We start from the raw sequence: 20,397 nt of genomic DNA, 5'->3' as shown, positions 1-20,397 counted from the left end.
ATGTATACATGAACTCAATGTATACTGCCTTAGTTAGACTAGACTTGACTTGACTTGGGTACTAAGCAGGCTACAGCAAATAAAGAATCCTGCTTAAATAAGTCTCCTGGTTTTCGCTTCTGAGTTTTTCTACACTGAAGAAGGAAGAAGTTTACAACACTACCAAATAAACTTTTGAATAAAAAAACAGTTTAAAAAGTGCTTTTATGCATAGCGTGTTGGTAATGACAGCTAAACCATGGGACGGGTAGAAATTAAGCAAAATAAAGTACAAAATGCATATATGCTTAATCTGTGCATGTAGTTTATTAGTTCAGGTAACATTTAATTCATATGCATATTTTTTAATCAATTTGTGATAAATAATGTTTGAGATATGGCACAACGTGTGAAAACTCTGGTGGCGGACAAAACCAAAACACAGATATTGTACCACAAAACACCAATAAAATGTGATAAAATCATTAGTAAGAGCAGCCATAAAAAAGTCTAGGCTTGTTTTTGTTTATACTAATTAGTGGTGCTAATATGTATTATATTTAATTCGTTTTTAATAGAAGTACACCCTGTGGACAGAAATAGGCCAGAATTTTAACTGTTAAAATTTAAATAAAATTGTTTCACCAATATTTTGGAATTTGTCATGTTGAAATTGAGTAAATGCTCGAAAAAGGGGTATTCATAATTTTATTCTACTTCACTTTGAATGTAATAAGTAATAATAAGTAGTTTTAAATGAACTAAACAATTTGTAATTAGGCATCGAAAATATAAAATATACTGCATCATCAATACAGTCTATGTATTGAGTTTTAATGATGATTAATTGTTTTTAATTAGTGGTTTTAATTAATCATCAAACTGCCAATCATTTCATTGTTGTTAGCTAGTTTGCTTTCACAATTACAACTGTATTGTTACAGACTTTTTTTTCAGAATGCAAGCAGAGGCTGAAAAAAGCTTCTCTTTTTCTGGTATTTCATTATAGGTATTTCACTATAGTCTATTAAAAACAAAATAATCTGTATTTTTTTTAGGAGGAATAACAGAAGGTTCCTGTAAAGTCAGGGTATGGATAAGGTATGGAAGTACAATGATAGGAGCAATTCCAGAAGAAGGGCACTAAAACTAGTCAGTGAATTGACTGAATATGTGGAACATAGGGAGGGGGATGTGGGGGACGATTCGGAGTTAAGTGTTTGTGTTGATGCTTTGGGGGAATCAGACATGGAAAATCAGTGATGAAGAAAGTGACCACCAGAATATTGAAGAAGATGTTGAGGATAAGGAAGTACATGAAGAGGCTGCAGCTTCTGTTGAGGACCAGTCTGATCTTCGAGATCCTTGTAGTCAGAGAGATTTGCAGAGTTCACTAGTACATTGGGCAATTGAATTTGGAATTTCATTAATTGCTTTGTCAGCACTTCTTACCCTTCTCAAAGTCCATCATTCCTCTCTGCCTAAGGATGGAAAAACGTTGCTGAAAACAAAAACAAGATACAACATTAGCAGTATAGCTGGTGGTGTGTTCCATTATTGTGGAATTCTGAATTCTGTTAGGAAAATCCTTGATAACGTTTGGCATACTGTGGCAGACAAACATGTCTTCAAACTACAGTTGAATTTTGATGGACTACCACTCTTCAAGAGTACTAGTACACAGTTTTGGCCGATTATTGGTTTGCTGCAAGGTCACACTAAGGCACCAGTGTTGATTGGTCTCTTTTGTGGTACTTCAAAGCCAAATTCTTTGGCTGATTATCTTCATGATATGGTTCACGAATTAAAAATGTTGAGGGATGGGTTTCTGTTCAAGCAGAAAACGTTCTTTTTGAATGTTGTTTCTGTTATGTGCGATACCCCTGCCCGAGCCTTCATCAGAGGTGTGAAGTCACACACTGGATATCATGGATGTGACAAGTGTCACCAAACAGGTGTCTGGAAATCAAATCGAATGACATTTCCTGAGGTGAATGCATAGCGCAGAACTGATGAGAGTTTTAGGCAACCAACTGATGAAGAACACAACATTCAGCAGTCACCTCTTACAGACATTGGCATTGACATGGTCACTTGTTTGCCTCACGATTACATGCACTTGGTTTGTCTGGGTGTAATGCGGCGTCTTTTAGACTTGTGGATCAGCACCATCGGTCCCTTGCACTGTCGCATATCATCCATTCAAGCTTCCATGGTGTCAGATAGACTTCTTGCACTGAGAAGTTACATTCCAAGTGAGTTTGCGCGAAGGCCTCGGGCAATGGCAGATCGATGTAGGTGGAAAGCAACAGAGCTACGCCAATTTTTGTTTACAATATTCATGGCCTGGTGCACCTCAGGGAAGATGTCAAAATCCATGGCAATCTAGATCTAATATCAGGATTTCCCTTCGAAAATTTCTTAGGAAAACTCAAAAAACTGGTACGATGGCCATGCAATCCTTCGACTCAGGTTATGCGTAGATTGTCAGAGATAGAAAATAGCAACTGCAGTTGTGATGTAGAAGGGGCAATTAAAAAATTGGATAAAGAACATATGGATGGGCCAGTACCAGAGTGCTTCTCGCAACAAGCTCATCAATTTAAAGTTCTTGCGATTGATGATGTAGTTGTGAAGCTCAATGAGAGAGATTCTTGTGTCAGAATCTACAATAAGTTGGTTTTAGTCCAAAACATTGTTGAGGATAAAGGTGCAGTATACCTTGTGGGCAATGAATATAAACAGGTGGAACACTTCTTTAAGTATCCTATTGATTCAAAAGAGTTGGGAATTTATGTGGTTTCCAATCTCTCCACAAATGTCAAGTGTTTCATGACAGGAAAGAAGCTGCAGAAGTATGTGAGATTGCCATTCCGAAACAGATTTGTTGTTGTTCCACTCCTGCATCAAGAGAAATAACTCTGAAGACGCTTGTGTATAATAGTTGGCTGAGGAATATCATTCTTGTCTTTTTAGATGTTTCACATTGTTGTCTGACAAGACAAATGAGTTTGAAGTTGTGCCTTCAGTCTGGATTAAAAATGGAGATTGCATGTGGCCTCCAAATAAGATTGATATAACAAAAGCTGTGAAATCACAGGAGAGTCCTGGAGATGACTGGAAGCCCCATAAGGCCAGAATTATTTTCACTTCAAGTGAGTTGTTTTGCCACCACTTTCTTCAAATAGAATAGTTATATGTAATAAGTTAAAAGTAATAAGTAATAGTTAAAATCACAGTTTTACTTTGTAAATTTATTTTTGTGATGCTGTTTTTCCAGATGACTACAAGGAAGCTAGACATAAATTACCTCTAGCTGTTGATCACACAGACATTGATCAGACCGATGGAGGAGACTCACCAATTACATTTCAAAGAAAAAGAATGTAAGATTTTAGTTTGTTTGTTTATTGTTTTTCACCACATTTACAAATAAAAGCCTATCTTGAAATTGATAAATGTGATGTTAGACCCAAGAACATTCTTTTTCCTGGAGAAGACGACGACGATGATAATGCGATGGAAGAGCACCTGAAAGAACCAAAATCAAGAAAAGGGTAGGAAGCTTCTGCTTTTTATAATGATAATGTATTTTATCACAGCAGATAAATGACTAAGATATTTTGTACTTTTAAGCAGAAGGTATTCTATACCTGATGCTCAGAAAATTGCAAGACATGCCAACAAATTAGACCCAGGAAAGCCAAACTGCCCTAAGCTCTTCCACAGTACTCCTGACCGCCGCAATGAGGAGATGAAAGGCATTAAAGGAACAAAGTCAAAGAAAAAAATTCAGCCTTTTTAAATTACAGTGCATTTTATCAAAGATGTTAAAGGACTAAGATTTTTTGTATTTTGCAGGAGGTATGCTTTGCCTTATGCTCCAGTGATCTCTAGGGAACAGATTTCTCCTGCAGAAGACAGCCTCCACCTTAGTGGCGAAGCCAGAACTGACCTTTGTTCACATGATCAAAGCAGTCCTGACCTTCATTCACATGGCCAAAGAAGCTCTGATGTTAGCCCACATGGCCAAAGCAGTCGTCACCTTCGTCCACATGCCCAAAAGAGTCCCAATCTTCTCCCAAGTTGTTACAGTCTTGTATGCAGATTGCCACAGCACTCCTGAGATCCACTCAAGTCAGCAGAACAGCATTGCTATGTTATCCTCAGGCCGGAATGTTCTCTCTGAGAGTTGTACATCAAGTAAATCAAGCACTGAGACCCTTTTAAGCCATGCCAACGTTGAGGTCAGAAGACCAGCCCACAAAAGTAAAGAGAACCATAAAAAAAGGCACTCCGAACCTTCAAGGCTCCCTGAGCCACACCAGACCATGGACATTGAGCAAACATCCAGTCACCAAATTTGTGAGTATATTAGTGTTTAGCCCTTTTCACACAGAGAATGCACTGATATTGTGTCATGGGATTAGCCTCAGGATCGTCTGATTTTGGTTAATTCACATTGCCAGCGATTTTCCGAAATCTGTGCTAGAAATGTGCAACAGCGATCGAGTACTCGGCCGTGACAGCGATGATCGATCATGAAAACGATGATCGTCTACACATGGCCACATCAAATGTTCTCTCAGCTGGCCATTTTGTTTTTAGGCATTTTGTCACATTTTTTGGGGGGTTGTCCAACCTCTGAATAATTTATGTCTTCTAATTATTGGACAAAAAACTTCCACACACAATAACCTAGAATACTGTTTAACACTTGATGGCTGCTCTGTCAAGTCTTCGTCGTCAGTAAGGAACCTGGGTGTGCTCTTTGATACCAATCTCTCATTTGAAAGTCACGTATCTAGTATCTGTAAAAGCGCATTTTTCCATCTTAAAAATATATCTAAATTACGTCATATGCTATCATTGACAAATGCGGAACAATTAGTTCATGCGTTCATGACCTCAAGGCTAGATTATTGTAATGCTCTACTGGGTGGTTGCCCTGCACGCTTAATAAACAAACTACAGCTGGTCCAAAACACAGCCGCTAGAGTTCTTACCAGAACCAGGAAGTATGACCATATTAGCCCGGTTCTGTCAACACTGCATTGGCTCCCTATTAAACATCGTAAACATTTTAAAATATTGCTGATTACTTACAAAGCACTAAATGGTTTAGCTCCCCTGTACTTGAGCGAGCTCTTAATCCATTATAGTCCTTCACGTCTATTGCGATCCCAAAATTCTGGCCAGTTGATAATACCTAGAATATCAAAATCAACTGCTGGCGGTAGATCCTTTTCCTACTTGGCACCAAAACTTTGGAACAATCTTCCTAACATTGTCCAGGAAGCAGACACAGTCTGTCAGTTCAAATCTAGACTAAAAACACATCTCTTTGGCTTAGCATACACATAACACATTATAGATTGCTATAATTCAAAGTTAGGCTTCATAGTTTAGATCAGCCGGAACCGGGAACACTTCCCATAAATCCTGATGTACTTTGTACATCATAAGAAGGATGGCGTCTATGCTAATATTAGTCTCTCTGTTTATCCCGAGGTTTACCGCAAACCACCGGATCCAGGCCATATCCAGATCTGATGAAGGACCATCACATGGACACGATGACAACGCATCCCTGAAGTGCCAGCCTCATCAACACTGTGAAGGCCTCATGGACACCTCAACAAACTCATCTCCATACCGGCGTGATGACTCCGACCCATAACCAGATGAACTGCATAAATATTGTGAAAGTTTTGATCCAATCTGACTTCTGACCTATTATGCCACCTAAATCATAATCATACACTGTTCGTTCGTTGGCCAAAGGAGGACTGGCCCCCTGACTGAGCCTGGGTTCTCCCAAGGTTTTTTTCTCCATTCTGTCACCTGATGGAGTTTTGGTTCCTTGCCACTGTTGCCTTTTTTTCCGCCTTTATTCGCCATTGGCTTCTGGCTTGCTTAGTTGGGGACATTTAACATTTAATTTTGAATTTAACAATACTATTACAACTTTACTTTCCTGTTATCTCTGTAAAGCTGCTTTGAAACAATTTGTATTGTAAAAAGCGCTATATAAATAAAGGTGACTTGACTTGACTTTAACTTGGTATCTCTAGGTGTTGATGCCATTATAATCTAAATTATTATCTCTGTATGTTTCACACCTTTTTACTATACCTTTCTAATCCCTGCTTGCATCTATTCTTAACTAGTTATCAGCAGGATGGTCAAACTATATTAAATTATTAAAAGTTACTCAATGTCGGGTCTTCTGTTGGGGATGACAGTTACCAATAAATTCTCTCAGAGTGTTGACGCTGATGGCGTTCACATGCGCATTAAGAATTGATTCTATAGTTATGTGCGTTTGAATATATGTGCGCAGGTTTGTAATTCTTTACAAACCATGCCTAAACAAATGACTTGTCTATGAATTTTGATGCAGAATTTTATTTTATTTTATCACTTCAGGTAGTTACGCAAGCCGAAAAATTCCACAATGCTTTATCTGTAGAGTGGTATAGGGATCCTCCATAGGGAGAGGCTAGTTGGCACTTCAGCACTGCATTGTCATCAGGTCCAGGCGAAGGTCCTTCGTCAGATCTGGAAACAGCCTGGATCCGGCAGGCTGCGGGAAAACCTCGGGATAAACAAAGACACTAAAATTAGCGTAGATGCCATTCTTCTTATGATGTAACGAGTACATCAGGATTTAAGGGAAGAGTTTCCAGTTCCGGCTGACCTACTCTATGCAGCCTAATATTGAAATTATAGAAGTCGATAATATATTATGTGATTGTGAATGCTAGGTCAAAGAGATGTGTTTGTAGTCTAGCTTTGAACTGACAGACTGTGTCTGCTTCCCGGACAATGTTAGAAAGATTGTTCAAAAGTTTTGGTGCTAAATAGGAAAAGGATCTACCGCCAGCAGTCGATTTAGATATTCTAGGTATTATCAACTGGCCGGAACTTTGAGATCGCAATAGACGTGAAGGACTATAATGTGTTAAGAGCTCGCTCAAGTACTGGGGAGCTTAACCATTTAGTGCTTTGTAAGGAATCAGCAATATTTTAAAATGTATACTATGTTTAATAGGGAGCCAATGCAGTGTTGACAGAACCGGGCTAATATGGTCATACTTCCTGGTTCTGGTAAGAACTCGAGCTGCTGCATTTTGAACTAGCTGTAGTTTGTTTATTAAGCGTGCAGGGCAACCACCCAGTAAAGCATTACAATAATCTAGCCTTGATGTCATGAACGCATTAACTAGTTGTTCCGCATTTGTCAATGAGAGCATATGACGTAATTTAGATATTTTTTTAAGATGGAAAAATGCGGTTTTACAGACACTAGACACGTGACTTTCAAATGAAAGATTGGTATCAAAGAGCACACCCAGGTTCCTAACTGACGACGAAGACTTAACAGAGCAGCCATCAAGTGTTAGACACTATTCTAGGTTATTACGTGTGGAAGTTTTTTGTCCAATAATTAGAATCTCTGTTTTTTTCAGAATTTAGTAGTAGGAAATTACTAACCAATTTTTTATATCAACTATGCATTCCGATAATTTTGTGAATTGGTGAGTTTCGTTCGAAATATAGAGCTGAGTATCATCAGCATTACAGTGAAAGCTATTTCCATGTTTCCTAATGATATCTCCTAAAGGTAGCATGTACAGAGTGAACAGCAGCTGTCCTAGTACTGAGCATTGTAGTACGCCATACTGAACTTTTGAACGATAAAACATCTCTTCATTTAGTCCTACAAACTGATAGCGGTCAGATAAATATGATTTAAACCATGCTAATGCAATTCCACTAATGCCAACATAGTTTTCTAGTCTATTTAAGAGAATGTTGTGGTCAATGGTGTCAAATGCAGCACTAAGATCAAGTAACTAATAGAGAGATACAACCACGATCGGATGATAAGAGCAAATCATTTGTGACTCTAATGAGAGCTGTCTCAGTGCTATGGTGCGGTCTAAATCCTGACTGGAAATCCTTGCAGATTTCATTTCTTTCAAGAAAGGAACACAGTTGTGAGAATACTGCCTTTTCTAGTATCTTTGACAGAAAAGGTAGATTTGAGATCGGCCTGTAATTGACTAATTCTGTGTAGGATCAAGTTGCGTTTTTTAACAAGCGGTTTAATCATAGCCAGCTTAAAGGTTTTTGGTACGTATCCTAGAGACAAAGACAAATTAATGATGTTAAGAAGAGGATCTATGACTTCTGGAAGCATCTCTTTCAGTAGCTTAGTCTTAGTATTTATTTTCTTATAATAGGGTTGAAAAATAAGCAGATCTAGCAGCTTTTAAAGCCTCTCTGTAAGCAATCGAGCTCTCCTTCCATGAAATCCGAAATACCTCTAGTTTTGTTTTCTTCCAGTTGCGCTCAATTTTTCTGGCTGCTCTCTTAAGGGCCCGGGTGTGCTCGTTGTACCACGGCGTTGGACTATTTTCTTTAATGTTCTTTAAGCGCAACGGAGCAACTGTGTCTAAAGTGCTGGAAAGGAGAGATTTAAAAGTTTCTGTTCTAATATCAAGTTCTGCTAAGCAATCTGGGATGCTGAGATGATGAAACTGATTAGGAAGATTATTGATAAAGCAATCTTTACTGGCAGAAGTGATAGGTCTAACATATTTGTAACATGGAGTTGGCTCTGCAGCCTTGGCTAAATGCAATTTACATGAGACTAGATAATGATCTGAGATGTCGTCGCTCTGCTGCAGAATTTCAACTCTTATGCTTATGCTCTTATGCAATGTAATCGTCTGGTTTTAGCCAGGTTTCTGTCATACACAGCACATCTAGGTTATAATCTGAAATCATATCATTAACTATGAGCGCTTTTGAAGTAAGGGATCGAATATTCAGCAACCCAAGCTTTATCGTTTGCTCATCTGTATTATATCTATTTTTTAAACTTTTAATAAAAGACCCATCTCATCCAAGCCATCACCTGTTTAACCTTCTGCCATATGGGATACGGGAATATCACTGCTTGGACTTCGAGGAAGAAAAATAGTTTCTTTCCCAGGGCTGTGTAGGGTATGAACCAATAAGACACACACTAATTATTCATTATATACAAAGGTTTATGAAACTCCAAAACTAACAGCCCAAATGAACAAACACAAGGGCAGAAACAGTGTCATGTTACAGGGCATGATAAGGAGATTTTACGACCTCCGAGGAATGTGGCCACATACTCAAGAGAGAGACTATGGAAGACAGAAACCCTCTTTAAAACAGACTTTGCTGCATTAATCATAGACTAACTGATCTATAAATGAGCATGCATAAAACTGTGAAAGAAACAGTGTAAATGGTTTACTGTCTCTTGTACTATTAGGTATATATTATGGTATGTATCCTGGTATACAACCAAGTAACGATCAATGTAACCTCACCTGTATCATGCCTCCTACCTAATTAATCCTCATTTTATGACTCACACTTTGATGTACATCACCTTCTTCTAGAATGCAGTGTGGATGTGGTATAGCTATCTGGGTATTTATGAAGGTATAATCTTGCTAGGGACAAAGACCCATAAATCAACTAAGAGCCACTTTCCCTCTCAGACATGTCACCTTTTCGATTGGTCGAGTTCAACCCTTAGGGGAGGATCTTTTCCAGGCTTTATTAGAGACAGTCCACATGTGACCTGCCTCTCTTAGTTCTTTCATCCAGCCGCAACACTGTTCTGGTGATTCTGGGGAACCCCCTCCCCCTCCACGGGGGCCCCAGGGCCCAGCAGGCCTCGATTCCAACCAGATATGGGCTCAGGCAGGAGAGAGATGACTCTCTCACAAAGAACAAAGGACAATCTCAGGAGTTTTTGAACAAAGACTCCAACCAACAACGACTCCAATCACCCATCCTTCCGACTTCCTCACTTCTCCTGGGTGCTCGGCATGGCCTCAACAGGGCCTCAGGCCTTGAACAAACCAGCCATGCGTTCCTGGAGAAAGAGAACTCTCAACCAACTTCCACTTGACACAGCTTGAACCATCAACGACTTAAAATTTCAACAACTTCAAGAATTGTTCCCACTACAAATGCAAGTATTCAATTCAATGAAATGTGAAAATGAAATTCTGATGGTTCTTCTCATAGTCCCTTTTTCCAGTTTCCAATTTAATCTTATCACTAGCCTATTTCTGTATATATGTGTGTTTAGTTTATTTATGTTTATGATTTAGTTAATAAAACTTATGCACTTTATGTATTTGGTTCTGATTCGCTTGCAATACGAAGTCCCTTCACGGTTTGTTCTTGCTACATGCTCATAACGCTGTACATCCTAAGAAATAATTATTCTTCTGTGGCCAGGGAGGATACCCTTTTCTTAGAATAAATTAATAATCAAAAGAGTTCGTTGGACAAACTGATTAATTGATTGTAATATTAATTTAGCCATGTCAAGTTAATCCAATTAACTGACCCAAATATTCATAATTAATCATAACAAGTTATTATTGATATTAATATTTCATATAGCTAGGTTCCATACAGCTGTGACAATACTGAACATGTTAATGTTAATAACATGTTAATCACATCATTGTATATTGATGCTCTTTTTCATCCCATGTTTACTTATCTAATTTCTTGTTATTTAATCCTATCTTATGTTATTTTTTTAAATTTTATATTAACCCCTTGTGTTATTGTCTTCTAATGTTTGGTGTTTGCTAAGCATGGTGACTTTTTGTAGTCTTGTTGTTTACAATGACAATAAAGCTCTATTCTATTCTATTCTATTCTATTTCATTACTCAATATGTCATGAGACTGTTATATACTTTTATATTGTTGATGTTATCTAGCCAGCATCTCAGTTTCCATTGGTTTTAACACATCAACCTTAAATTTTGCTCTTTGAGTGTTAGAATGTTAGGCTTGTAGGAGAAGTGATGTTAGATGTTCCAATTATGATAAGTTTACTATTTTATTAAAAAAATCCATCACACCATCTATTTTCGAAACGGCTTGTCCTTTATAGGGTCACGTTGATGCTGGAGCAATTTAATGAATTCTATATCTACTGTATACAGTTGTTACACATATTCAGTTGTTTGTTCTTAGTTTTCATTTTCATGGACTTTTAGTTTGTATTCATTAGCCACATTTGTTTCTTTGTTTGAGATTCCCGCCACTCATCAGTTTCCATGGACACTGCTTCACTTAGTGTCTGTCTAGTCTTGTTTGAGTTAGTGTTTGTGAATGGGTTGCCATTATCTTCTGTTATTTTGCCTGTAGGATTATTATTAAACCCTGCATTTGAACTATATCCTGATCTTCATCTGTCTGTCTGCAACCTTGCTAACAACAGTGGGGTCCAAAGTCTAAGATCATTGTGAAAAATTTAAACAAAACAAAAAAGTCATAACTTGAAGAAAGTTTATTTTAAGATTCTTAAATTAAGCACAATTTCTTGCTCATTAAACAAATAATTAAATTAATATATTGTTCTTCTAACCTGATATTATAATTATGGTAAATATGTTTTATTATATCCATGATGAAGTTTCATCCAGATAACATCCAGGATGAAGGACTCAAAGCTCAGAATGGTAGGCTTCTGTCTTTTCTCCTAGAAAAGAGATAATCCATGATAAATACTCTAGTCTAACAAACTGCTTTATCTTCTTTCATCAAAACATTCACTCTCAAAAATAAAATAAAATGTGTGGGTTATGTCAGACATTCCACATTACCATTATCTCAATCTCTTGATAAATATTGTTTTTGTAAAGTAAGCAAAAGGAATTCACCTTTTTGCCAGTAGAGTGAGCCGATTCCTGCACCATACTCGTTTGAAGCTTCACAGATATACAGGCCACTGAGGTCAGATGTCAGTTTCAAGAAGAAGAGTTTATTCCCTTCTGTTTTGATGGCATCATTGGGGATAATCTGGTGTGTGCTGCTCAATTAAAAAGAATATGAAATCAGATAAGTGCAGTCTGCTGGTTTTTAGACTGTAGGATGAAAATGCATGCTGCCATCTGAATGCTTAGTAATTTACAAAACCTGGCAAAAGACTGAGTGAAATATTAGGGCCTGTTGTCAGGTTACTCTTAGCTCTTTTTTGAGTAAGCAAAATTGTGCCTAGATATCCACTAATATCCAAATGATTGGATGCAATTCCTTTCCCCATTTAACCATGTTTCTGTTACTATATTTATTACCATGCATTACTGTACATGTTAGTGATGCTCAAGGATCTACAGCAGGGGTTCCCAAACTTTTCAGCCCATGACCCCCAAAATAATGGTGCAGTGATTCGCAACCCCTATATCCTCGGAGGTGGTTAAAGTATACAAACATTGCGTGAAACTGTGCACATGCACTAATAGGCATACTTACAACACAAAATAACACAACAGTCAAAACAACCATTATATTATTTTATATTAAATATTAACATCACCTAATGAGATGGGTGCATAGACGTTGGAACAGGGGGGGCACGGCCACCCCCTAAATTTACACAAGTACTAAAAAAAACAATACAGTTTGTAATATACACACTGATGTTTATGGAAGAGGTAATAATAATCCTTTCCATTATAATTCGACACGTTTTATTAATATCAGATACACATTGTATAAGTAACTTTAATGTTTACTCTATTCTTCCAGTTCACCAGCCAGTACTAGTATTTTGGGAGTGGATGAATTCACATGTTGTGCATCCTCTCCCTCGTTCATTTCACCTAGGGGTTCTATTTAATTACCATTTGTTCATTTCATTCATTGCGCCTTGACACCAGTCCCAAAAGTCCGCGCAAGAAGCATAACTGTACGTTCACACCGCCGCCGACTTGAACGGCAAAGAAACTCTGGCCGCCCTGTCGAGGACGCTTGTCAAAAAGTACAGGGAAGCTTGTTGAAGCTTGTTGACGCTTGTTAAAGCTTGTTGACGCTTTGGTCGCTCTGAAGTACCAGCATTATGTTCGAGAGAAGAGAAGTGTCACAACATGAAATGTAAACAGAAAAACAAGCAATACATTGACACTAGAAACCTTTTATAATGACAGCATTTTTATATTGCCAGCTTTTCGCAAAGAACCGGCCAAAGTAAGGATTGTGCATTAAACATTTGAATTGTTTATTAATAAACTAGTGTTTTCTGTCAGTTTTCGGTTCATTTATGAGACGGGGCCATACAGACTAGCATCCTCTGGAGTGTCTTCAGGGATGTGATGCTGCCCACCTGGAAAGACGCGGCCAGGTGTCGAACACAGCCACAGAGTCCAGTTCTATTCCTAGAAAGGAAACTGACTGACTGGGCAATAATGAGCTATTGGTCCAGTCGACCGTGAGGCCCAAGCTTTCCAGATGGCTGAGAAGCACTGTTCTGTGAGATAACAGTTCTATCTCTGACTGTGCTAAAATCAGCCAATCGTCCAAATAGTTCAGAATTTGCAGCCATTTCACTCTCAAGGGGGTGAGAGCCGCATCCATACACTTCGTAAATGTACGGGGTGCCAAAGACAGGCCGAACGGGAGGAGGGTGTATTGATATGCCCGACCGTCGAAGGCGAATCACAAGAATGGCCTGTGACGGGGACTATCGGGATCTGAAAGTATGCATCTTTCAGATCGAGAGAGATAAACCAGCCCATCAGGCGAATTTGCGCGAGGATTTGTCTGGCTGTGAGCATTTTGAACGGCCATCTCATGAGAGCTTTGTTCAAATAGCTCAGATCTAAGATAGGTCTTAGAGCTCCATCCTTCTTGGGTACGAGAAAATAACGGCTTTAAAAGCCTGACTAGCTCAGAGAAGGAGGTACTGGTTCTATGGCCCCTTTGCACAACAGTTTGGCTATTTCTGCGCGGAGTAGATGCGCTACATCCGCTTTCACTTTCGTCTCGTTCCGTGCTCGAAAGTGAGGGGGACGGCGAGCGAACTGAAGCGAATAGCCCTGTCTTATTGTGCTCAGCACCCATTCTGACACACCTTGAATAGCCTTCCATGCTTCTACATGTATAGCTAGGGGCAGAATGGACTCCGGGTTCTGATCACCGCACTTTGCGGGCTCGGGAAACTGAACCGGAGGTGTGTGCGGGGGCGTGCTCACCATCTGATCTCGGGAACGGCGGCTCGCTGACAGCTGTGATTGTCTGTATCACTTGAGATGACCCGATTACTGGGAATGGGGAACATTTTGTGACGATATTTAGTGCGAGCGAAGCCTGGGCCAAAGTGTTTGTCAGTAAGTGTGAGCGCTCGTGAGCGGGCACGTGACTTACATTCATAACTTGGCCGCTGTGAGGCAGTTGTGGCCGTGCAACAGAGCGGCCAGATAGTAGGCGTGGGCACGTAGTTGTGGGAACGTATCCTACATCTAACACTCAAGCGGCATTCGCCAGCTTTAAGAGAGTGGGCTCTGTGAGAGCGAGAGACACAGGTATAGTGCTTGTGTGTATGGGGTGAACACTGAGATGTGGGCACCTTATCTACACTTATGACACCATCGGCCTGAGCCAGATAACCAGACATTATACCCTTCTTGTGAAGCACCAGGCGTTTATAAGTAAGCGTGAGCGCTCGTAAGCGGGCACGAGACTTACATTCATAGCCATGGGCAGAAAAGCCTCCGTGTTCCGATCGCCACACTTCGTGGGCTCTGAAACTGAACCGGAGGTATGGGCGCGCGTAATACGGCGGCTCGCTGACAGCTATGGCTGGCTGTTTCACATGTGACGTCCCGGTTGCCTTGAACGAGGAACGTTTGAGATAACTTTGTGATGCGCGAGCAGCGCCGGGCGTTCATTTGTAAGTGTGAGCGCTCATGAGCGGGCACGTAACTTACATTCATAGCCATGGGCAGAATAGACTCCGGGTTCCGATCGCCACGCTTAGTGGGCTTGGAAAACTGAACCGGAGGTATGGACGCGGGGCGCGCGCTCTCTGTGCTTGAATACGGCGGCTCGCTGACAGCTATGGCTGGCTGTTTCACATGTGACGTCCCGGTTGCTTTGAACAGGGAACGTTTTGAGATAACTTTGTGATGCGCGAGCAGCGCCGGGCGTTACTAGTAAGCGTGAGCGCTCGTAAGCGGGCACGTAACTTAAATTCGTAACCTGACTGATATGAGGTTGTTATGGCCGTGTGACAGAGCGTGCATAGAGTAGGCGTGAGCACAGGGTTGTGGGCACATTTCCTACATCTAGCACTCGAGCGGCACTTGCTAGCTTTATGAGAGTGGGCTCTGTGAGTGTGAGAGACACGGGGTTATATTCCAGTGTGACCTCAGGCTCCGGTGGTCTCTGTGAGCGGCGCTCCTTGTTGCGCGGTCCAGAGGGCAGAGTGACAGCGTCCGTGGTGAAAGCTTCGAGTCGAACCCGCAGGGTCGACAGCGGAAGCGTTTCACAGTGCACGCAGCCTCCCAAATCCAGGTTGAGGCCTGCGTGGTCTGGACCCAGACAGAGAGCGCAAATCACATGGCGGTCTCCGGTGCTGAGCGGGGCTCTGCACGAGCCGCAGGGAAGGCGAGGCATTTTGAGAAAAACGCTCGCGCTCTTTTAGAGAGAGAGAGTGTCGCAGCGGCGAACACTCACAGGATAATGCATTATAAAGGATACTCGACGCCGGATGGAGTAGCGGGCACGGAAGGCTGAAGGTGGCGAAGACGGCCAGCTTCCTCAGGCGCTTTCCAAAGATTGCTGGTCGCTAGATTCGACGGCGGAAAAACTTCTCTCAAAGTCCAGCGATGCGGAGAGCTTCGCTGAAAATGATGAAATCAGTGACGCAGCCTCTGAGCCTGACTTTTATACGCTGAGCCGCCCCCATTTTGGCGGGCTGTGAGGCGTAGAGGGCGCAAAGCGCCCTCATTGGGCGTGACATCACACGCACCAAGCTCAGTGGTAGGCTGCATCAGTTGCCGCATGGCAGCCAATGAGCACGCAAGATGGCCTGCTCTAGGTCTGCTGGCTGCTGCACTGCGTTGACAATAAATGCAAAATTAAGGATAATTTTTGGCTTCAATATCTCGAGAAAAGATGACTTTACCCGTATCGTAAGCTAGCTTACGCAATACGAGAGAACCTCTCGTAAGAGAACCCCAGTTTTTTAAACTTGATTTTTCAGGTCAACAACAATTGAGATCCTTTTCATACAAAATGTTGGAAAAAAAGGTGAGTATACTATGCCAAAATACAGAACTTTTTCCTATTTTTCACCAATTAAAATTAATTTACCCCAATATTAGTTGGATCAAATTTTGTTATTTAATCCCATTAGAATGAGATATATTTATGATCTTTTAGCTCTGCTTTTACTTTTTTTTTTTACCTTTATATAATCATACATTATGGTAAATGCTGTACATGACAAAACTTTTTTTTTCTTTTGAAGTGTTGATAATTAACCAAAATAATTATATTTGAGTCACATCATCTCTACTTGCATATTATATTTCCTACCTGTGCCATCTGAAGTGTGTAGCTGGAGGATTGGCATCTGCCTCACACTGATACACCTCAGTATTAGAGAGATTTTGGAAAGGTATCACAAAGACCAACTGAGGGGGATCTTTAAAACACACAAACATATGCCTTCAAAGTTCTCACATACATTCCAGCTAAACAAATTCCTGTATACAGTTGTGCAAACAGATTAAATTACCAATCAACAACCAATTAATAAATCAAATAATAAATATGTAAACTGCTGGTTAAAAAGATAAATCAACACTTACAGTATATGCCTATGTAAAATGAGAATACAATGCTTGTGAAAAAGAAGTATGCATAATTGTATTGAATGTGCACTTGTACTGTAATTCAAATCTTAAAAGTCTTTTTTAAACTACTCATAGATAATATATTAATTAAATAATAGGCTACTTAGCATACTTAAGGTTTACACTTTTCATTTTTAAGGTGAACAGTAATTTCAAATTAAAAATTTAACTTTAAAGTACACTTTAAATAATTTTGCTTTAAAGAAGTACACTTATTTTGACGTGTTGTCTAACATACTAAAGCACAAACTGAATTCCTTAATTATAATTTTAACTGTAGTGTGTTATTTGATATTACATTTACAATATATGTATTTTAAATGGACTAAATTGCTAGTTCATTGCGAATATATAGTTACAAATATACATGACATACAAAAGAAATGAAATTATATTTTGGTTCACCATAAATAGGCCTACTTGTCAGTACATTTAACCATATTTTAAAGACAATAGAAGCAATTATGAATAAATTATGTATATAAATATGTAAACAAATATGCATTTAAGTCCTTCTTAAGTGGGTCAAAACACTCTTAAGTTCCACTAATTGCATTTAATATAAATTCAAATTAGAATACATTTTTATTTATTATTAAATAGCAGGCAATTAAGTGCCCCAAAAATATTTAATTCAGTTCGCAATTATGTATTTTATTTCTGCAATAAGTACTCTTTTTAAAAGTATGGTAAAGTGTTCTTCTTCTTTCTTTAGGAAATACTAAGTGTACATAATACAATGTACATGTACATGTACAATACAATTTTTAGTCAAATTAAAACTTGATCAAACCATTTGTACTTTAATTTAGCAGACAATTTTATTTAAAGTTATTCTGTTTATTATGGATCAGTGGAAAATGTGTCATTGTTTTTATGTCACTTCCCCTTTAATTACCAATTAACCAGCTGAGGCAGGAATTGGCCCTTTAGTGTCAGAGATGTGTGCAGTTTGTGTCATACAAAGACTCATGTCACTTACAGTGCACAACGATCTTGTGATCAATCTTCAGTTCCTCTTTCAACATAGCATGTCTGATCACACACTTGACAAGCTGTTGATTCATCTGTACAGTTGGATTACCAATCAGACTGCTTTTGACAGTAAACATCCCATCCAGATGTTTCACAGTGCTGGTCGATAGCTTCACAGAATCAGATAAAGTGCCCAAATGCCATGACACCTCAGCAGCAAACTGCTCTGTGGAAGCTGTGCAGGTCGCCAAAGTAACCTCAGAGCGTCCAGCCACAGGGACTGAATCCACAGTCACGCTCACATTCACGGGACTCGTTGCTGGTGGGGACCATGAATAACTAGATCAGTCAAATCAGTCAATAAAATCGTTTAGCGCATTTTAAGTAGAAAAAAAGGGATCTTTTGATAGTTTTAATTGGCTGGTCAAGCTCTGGTCAAACTCTACTGCCCTGCAGAGGGTTACTGTACTTTAGCTCTAATCCTGGTAAAACTCACCTGCTCCTTTTATAGTAATCATAAAGGACTTGATTAGCTGGTTCTGGTGTGTTTGAATATACTGTAGGGTTGGAGCTAAACTCTGCACGACAATGCCCATCCAGGACTGTGTTTGCCCATCCCGGTTTTAAACAAATAATAAACACTTGTAAATGAAAGCGTTTGCTCATGTGGAATTTTTATTGGCCGTTTCCTGTCAGATGTTAAATAGATATTAGTAAAATGTGTTAAAGATGTTTTACGTTTATGATTTATACTTTTTAAGGATGTTCCCATCTAACAAAAACAAGTTCTTAGAATGTTTTGCTAACATTTCCATTAAGTTAGGAAAGTGGACTAATGTATATTTTTAGAGCATATATATATGGTCACACAATAATAATAGTGTACAGTTGCCAAGGTACAGGGGGTGGGTCAACTTACACACTGGCTCATCTAACTCCACTGTCCCCATTTACACATCGAAGTCAGTGTTATGGAACACTGTTATTTAACAGGAAAAAATTATATTTAAAATGTTCTTATCTTTGCTTTTTAAGTTTTATTTATTATACTTAAAATAAATGTGTATATTATTATTATTATTATTATTATTATTATTTTCAAATGTAGGCCTATGATTTTTGGAAGTCCAATTTGATTACCATATGCAGTTTTAATCAATTCGAATTAACGTAACCTTCTGTCATTTTTTCTCTTCAAAGTGTGCACTTGCAGGTGTTGATTTGGCTAATTTTCTGATAGCCCCATTAAGATTAAGGGTAAACATAATGTAATTGTTAAATAATTATAAAAAATATAAATCTAACATCTGACTAACTAAAAATTAACCTCAAAACATAAAATGGTAAATGGGGGATATAGGCCTATATCTAGAATAAAACAAATAAATTGTCAGAACGTCGTCTCTCAGTTGCTGAATGTCGCGCAACAACGTTGCTACAGCCCTGTCGTGTCTACGTCGTTACAATACTTTTCATCATACAAATAGGCTACTTTCCATATAGGCTATATCAATATTTTTAAGTAATATTAAATATTTTATTTAAAATGTCATACTTTCGCATCAAATTCATTTTGAAACAAGAAGAGCGGTAGACAGTATGGTGATCGATCGGTGATCGAAGGTTCCGAATCCCTTCACTTCGCGCAAAACGCGGCTCCACCGCACCTTAATAAGCTCTCTATAAATGGTGTTGTGTGTAACTTCACCATTCAAAAAGAAAACTAAACTAAAAAAAATAAATAATAATCGCTTACCTTCTGTCTTACTGGTGAGAAGAAAATACGAAACAATAACAGTCGTAATAAAGTGACAGCAAAACATGTCTTATATGGCACCTCATCCGCGTTTAGCCTATAGCCTAAAGAAAGTGTCACATTATGATCATAGGCTATATTGTCACCTCCGTTAAGCTTCACCCCGGTAAGGATTGAATTCAGGGCGGAGTTGGATATATATATATATATATAGAGAGAGAGAGAGAGAGAGAGAGAGAGAGAGAGAGAGAGAGAGAGAGAAAGAGAGAGAGAGAGAGAGAGAGTCCCAACAAAGAAGTTGCTCGCTGAAGAAAAGCACCTCTTCAGAGGACCGAAACTCAAGCTGCTACTGTGAACTCGCCACTCAGCTGCAGTGCGTAAAGACGAACAAGAAGCTGAGCTCGTGACGTGAGGCGCTGTCAAAAGCAGTCATATATATATGCGCTTTTATATATCGCTCATTCAAAGCTGTAATATTATCACTGTAATATTATTATTATATTATAATAACACTGTATTATTATTCTCTCTTACTGTTATATGAAATAATGACATTACAAAGTGAAACTATTCCAGGTGTTTTTCATTGCACGTTTCTTTTTAAATTTTTTTTTAATCTTTCCGTTTATGTTTGTTAAAGTTTGGGGGTGGGGGTGGTAAAACATTTTTAAGGTAGGGCTGGGGGGGGGCGACGAAAAAAGTTTGAGAACCACTGCAGAACCTCTACAGCAACCCGGTACTTATAATGATTTAAACATTCCAGCCAACCCAATATTTTCCCCCTAATGTTTAATTATAATAAAGTTACCAAGAGTGCACTGTGCTTTCCATTCTTTCTTGTACTACAAGCCCACAATAAACAGATTTTTTGTAAACAGAAACCCAAGTTCAGTGAATATTTTATCCAACAGTTTAGATTGAGTTAGTCAATCTAAAACAAGAAAAAAAGGAAAAGTAGTTTTCA

At 39.0% G+C, this 20,397-nt stretch overlaps 1 protein-coding gene across 1 annotated transcript; it reads right to left on the bottom strand.

Moving 5' to 3' along the window:
• Positions 1 to 11,336: 11,336 nt before the first annotated feature.
• On the bottom strand, positions 11,337 to 19,805 carry LOC143723862 (nectin-3-like protein). The gene is made up of 5 exons (XM_077216693.1): positions 19,434 to 19,805; positions 17,685 to 17,996; positions 16,383 to 16,491; positions 11,726 to 11,874; positions 11,337 to 11,544 (listed from the first exon to the last, which is right to left on the bottom strand). Exons 1-5 carry the CDS (start codon positions 19,498 to 19,500, stop codon positions 11,510 to 11,512), a joined length of 672 nt encoding a protein of 223 aa, XP_077072808.1. The 5' UTR covers positions 19,501 to 19,805; the 3' UTR covers positions 11,337 to 11,509.
• Positions 19,806 to 20,397: the final 592 nt, after the last annotated feature.

The sequence above is a fragment of the Siphateles boraxobius genome, unplaced genomic scaffold (assembly GCF_051911475.1).
Source record: "Siphateles boraxobius isolate OS27281-9 unplaced genomic scaffold, OSU_SipBor_1 7, whole genome shotgun sequence".
NCBI classification, from domain to species: domain Eukaryota; kingdom Metazoa; phylum Chordata; class Actinopteri; order Cypriniformes; family Leuciscidae; genus Siphateles; species Siphateles boraxobius.
This window is presented reverse-complemented; position numbering and strand designations above follow the sequence as displayed.

Excerpts from the sequence above, each read along its gene's own strand:
- LOC143723862 (XM_077216693.1), bottom strand. The coding sequence starts at position 19,500 with ATGTTTTGCTGTCACTTTATTACGACTGTTATTGTTTCGTATTTTCTT. Across the intron at positions 16,492-17,684 it reads TCACAAGATCGTTGTGCACT|ATCCCCCTCAGTTGGTCTTT; the intron begins GTAAGTGACATG and ends TGTGTTTTAAAG. Across the intron at positions 11,545-11,725 it reads CTCACTCTACTGGCAAAAAG|GAGAAAAGACAGAAGCCTAC; the intron begins GTGAATTCCTTT and ends TCTCTTTTCTAG.